General features: G+C 37.1%; 1 protein-coding gene across 1 annotated transcript; it reads right to left on the bottom strand.

The window, feature by feature from the left end:
- Positions 1 to 1,343: 1,343 nt before the first annotated feature.
- LOC124844129 (berberine bridge enzyme-like 21) lies at positions 1,344 to 3,933 on the bottom strand. Its single transcript, XM_047321001.2, has 2 exons — positions 2,103 to 3,933; positions 1,344 to 1,732 (listed from the first exon to the last, which is right to left on the bottom strand). The coding sequence occupies exons 1-2, from the start codon at positions 3,709 to 3,711 to the stop codon at positions 1,617 to 1,619; spliced, it is 1,725 nt and encodes a 574-aa protein (XP_047176957.2). The 5' UTR covers positions 3,712 to 3,933; the 3' UTR covers positions 1,344 to 1,616.
- Between the last annotated feature and the right edge of the window lie 206 nt (positions 3,934 to 4,139).

Raw genomic sequence — 4,139 nt, 5'->3', positions numbered from 1 at the left:
AGGTTGATATTATATAGGTTTAATGATTGCGTAGGTTACCTGACGTTAAATTAGATAAACACCGTTTAAGTGGCATATATGTGGCACGCTGACAGTAGTGTTTTAAATGACGTGGCATAATATATATGGTAATTAGATGATTGAGATGATTGTGACGTGTATTTTCTAACTTTTGAATTAAAAAATTTGGGGAATTATAATTGAAGGCAGCCCCTTTCTCATCAATTTGCTTAATCACATTTGCATAATTCATAATTAAAAAAATGGTAATTCACATTTGCTTAATCAAATTAGGAAAAAGTGTGAGAGTTTTTGGAAGTTTTTGGTTCTATGTTTGATTGACAGTCAGGGAGTTTGGGTTCGTGATGAAGGCAATGGAGATAAAGGATGCATGAAGAGGCTTTGCGAATTGGGAGTTTCTGCGATTAGGGATTCTCTCTGCTTCGAAGATGATGATGGTGATTTGGTTTCGCGACAACAATTTTTGCGCGAGTTGCGTTTTTGTGTTGTGGTTGCAGGTGGTGGCTAATGGCGGCATGGTGGCCTGAGAGAGGAGATTCTTTGGCGGCACGGTGTTGAGAAGGTTGATGGTTGCGGTGTGGATGGTTGGTGAGTCAGGGGCTAGGGTTTCACAATAGCGGCACAAGGAAGGGAAAGAGAATTATGTTTCTAGAGGTGGTAGATGAAATTGATGAAGCAAATATGAATTAGAGAAAAGGGCTGCCTTCAATTATAATTCTTCCAATTTTTTTAATTCAAAAATTAGAAATTACATGTCACAATCATCGAATTATCATATATATCATGCCACGTCATTTAAAATATTATTGTCATGTCACTTAATGACTATTCATACAATGTTTATCCAATTTAACAGCAAGACTCTATTTGTTTCAATTTTTAAAAATTAAAAACTCAATAAAAGTCCTATTTTTGATTCTGCACAAAAAAAACTTTCGGAATGCAAACAATACTTGCTTTCAAGAGGACTTTAAGAGAACTTAACCTGAAGATCTCTGTCCTATCCATTAGACAATGGACACTTCTAATTTATACTGGATTCCTTAACCTTTTTTAATTAAATCTTATTAACTAAAAAAAATTAAAGAATCAAATATAAAGAATTCAAGAAATTATAAAAAGGATGCAGGAAGAAACTGCCATCATTCAGCTTTGTTTCACTAGCATTCTTTGACCAGAAGCTCAAATTCTGAGGCCTTACTTTCACATTGGATTATTGAGCTAATTGAATTATCAAGTTATAGATATCTCATCTTAGAATTTACTTAAATTTAAATTACAGATATCTTAACTTAATATGTAACTTGAATTAAAATAATAGATATCTTAAAATCTTATCTTATGATTTTTATTAGTCAATTTTGAATGAGATCATTAACCAGCAATCACTTTCTACCATACTTCAATGGTTCCTTTCTTTCCAAAAAGGAAACATTTACTTGACTGTAACTTATCCTTTCTGCTGGACTATTCAACAAACCTAAACACCAATTCGAAAATTCCCAGTACACAAAAGAGCTAGATATACATTTTTTCTTTGCAGGAAAGATAATAAAACAACCTAATTATTATAACTCCATATTCGATTACAGCAATCATATGAATAATTCAAGGAGGAGCAAACCTCCCACCTTTACCATCAGTTTCCAATAAAGACTGAAGTGTGACAATTCGGAAGCACCAGATTTACTTGCACCAGTAGTGTTCAATCCTGCAGTCAGTGAAGAATGACATTAGAACTCTAAGTAGACAAAAAGGTATTAAGTTCTTCTCTTCTGTTTTTTAAGTAGATTGTAACTGTAAGAAGAAAGATTATTAATATAACCTGTAACCTAGAGTGCTTAATGATTCATTCCAGAAAATCACATACTAAATAAATCATGTTTTACATTGCGTAATGTGTAACTTTGTGCTGAAATTCACGTAAGCAGGAATCAAAGTGATGGAATTTCTTGAACTACGCAAATTCCACACTATCACAATCAAATTATCTACTAAAATAGTAGGAACAACTAAGCCAAGCAATTCAAAAGAACTAACAAGAGCATCAATTTAATTGTTGTATTATCTATATTACTAACCTGTATGAGTTGGAATACTCTGTTCATTTCTGAAGAAGTTTTCTGGATCAACTGCAGTCTTGATCTTCACCAACCTGTCAAAATTGTCATTGAAGTACTTGACTCCATAAACAGCTCCTTCTTCATAGCTATTATTTCCAAAACTATTGGTACCAATATCAAGGTCCCTGTAATTTAAGAAGGCACTTCTTGGATTTCTGGACACAAAAGGGGTCATGTAACTATACAACATTCTAGCTTGTCTAGTAAAATTATTTTCCAATTCAATCCCCGGTTCTTCCCAATTCACTGAGTACTGAATCTTGAACAAGTTCCCTGCACGGTGAGGAAAGGGCGTTGCATCAGACGAAACCTCACTCATTTTCCCTCCATAAGGATTGAAAACAAACCCAGTTTTCCCCACTTCAACCATCTTCTTCCATATCCCTTCCAAACCCTCTTTGGAAATTGGTTTCTGCACATAATCAGATTTCCTCTTGAGGAAACTTGCTGAATTTACATTCCTGTCAAGCAGTGCATCAGGCTTTGTGGTATTGTCAAAATTTGCCCACCAAAGCACAGAATCAATCCAACTCATCTCAGTGCAATTCTCCTTGTTCAAGCCAAGAGTAGGAAATTCCTTCCCCATCAGTGTAACAACTTCATCAGCACCTCCAAGAAACAAAGCAATGACAGTGGCTCTGATGGTTTTCTGGCCCTTCACAACCTTAGAACTCACAGGCTGCAACAGCAGCCTCATGAAAAGCCTATCATCAGTGTGCGGCGCCACCTGCTGCCATTGCAAGACAAACTCAGTGGTATTCTCATTCTTATCCAAACTCTTTGCCACCCTATAAACAGTAACAACTTTAGGCACTTGAACAAGTTTAACAGTGAATGATAATATGACTCCAAAACTTGCCCCTCCCCCTCCTCTGATAGCCCAGAAAAGATCTTCCCCCATACCCTTCTTGTCAAGAATCCTACCCTTGACATCAACAATTTTAGCATCAACAATATTATCAACTGACAACCCATGTTTTCTCAACATGTTACCATACCCGCCTCCACTCAAGTGGCCACCAACACCAACAGTGGGACACACCCCAGCAGGAAAGCCGTGAACTTTACTCTTCTCCCAAATCCTATAATAAACCTCCCCAAGTGTGGCACCAGCTTGAACCACAGCAACCTCGTTTTGCACATCGACAGTGATGTTCCTGAACTGGAACATGTCGATGATGATGAAAGGTTGATCGGAGACATACGAGATGCCTTCGAAGTCATGGCCACCACTCCTGATCTTGAGTTGAATCCCAATGCTTTTGGCGCAAATCACAGCACCTTGGACATCGGATTCTTCAAAGGGAGTGACTATAAGCAAGGGTTTGGGGGTTGAAGTGGTGTTGAATCGGGCGTTTCGAATGTAGGCTTGGAGAACAGAAGAAAAGGACGAGTTGGTTTGAGCAAAAACTATGTCGGAAACATGGTCTTGGGATATAGTGTTGTTTGTGAGACACCTGAGGAAAGAGGTATACACAGATTCTGCTGTGGGTGCTGCCACTGAAGCAGTCACATTGAGAAGAAGAAAAATCAAAAGTACAAATGGCAAGGGACTTAAATTTTCCATTGGTTTGGTAGGTACAACTGTTGCGATTGTAACATTTATTGCTTGTAAAAAGGAGTTTTCTTACTAGAGAATTTTTTTTTTCTTCCCACCTCGAAAGTTCAAACACCCACAGTTTGAAGTGTCGGAACAAGATTAGATAAATCTCGACTTAGAACCCAAGAGAAAACTAAGACGCATACATATGTTTCAACTACATCGTGCATTCCCGTCAAATGCGGCACTTTGTTCGGTACACGTGATTGTTAAACTATTTTGTACTCGTGCATTTCTTGTGAGCAATATTCAAATAGTTGGGGTTCTGATAACAGTTGAAAATTGAAAAACTGTTATTTTCATGCTTCAAATTGATACTAAAAGCAACCTTTAACACTTAGAAACTAGCTTGAAATCATGCTTTTAGTCATATTTTCAGAAATAAGAGAGCTGGA

This window comes from Vigna umbellata, chromosome 1 (assembly GCF_029865625.1).
Source record: "Vigna umbellata cultivar VRB3 chromosome 1, Vumbellata_1.0, whole genome shotgun sequence".
In the NCBI taxonomy this organism is placed as follows: Eukaryota; Viridiplantae; Streptophyta; class Magnoliopsida; order Fabales; family Fabaceae; genus Vigna; species Vigna umbellata.
This window is presented reverse-complemented; position numbering and strand designations above follow the sequence as displayed.

What these genes read in the sequence shown, in the direction of transcription:
- LOC124844129 (XM_047321001.2), bottom strand. Translation starts at nt 3,711, where the DNA reads ATGGAAAATTTAAGTCCCTTGCCATTTGTACTTTTGATTTTTCTTCTT. An exon ending in GAGTATTCCAACTCATACAG is followed by an intron (nt 1,733 to 2,102) that starts GTTAGTAATATA and finishes CACTGACTGCAG; the next exon opens with GATTGAACACTACTGGTGCA.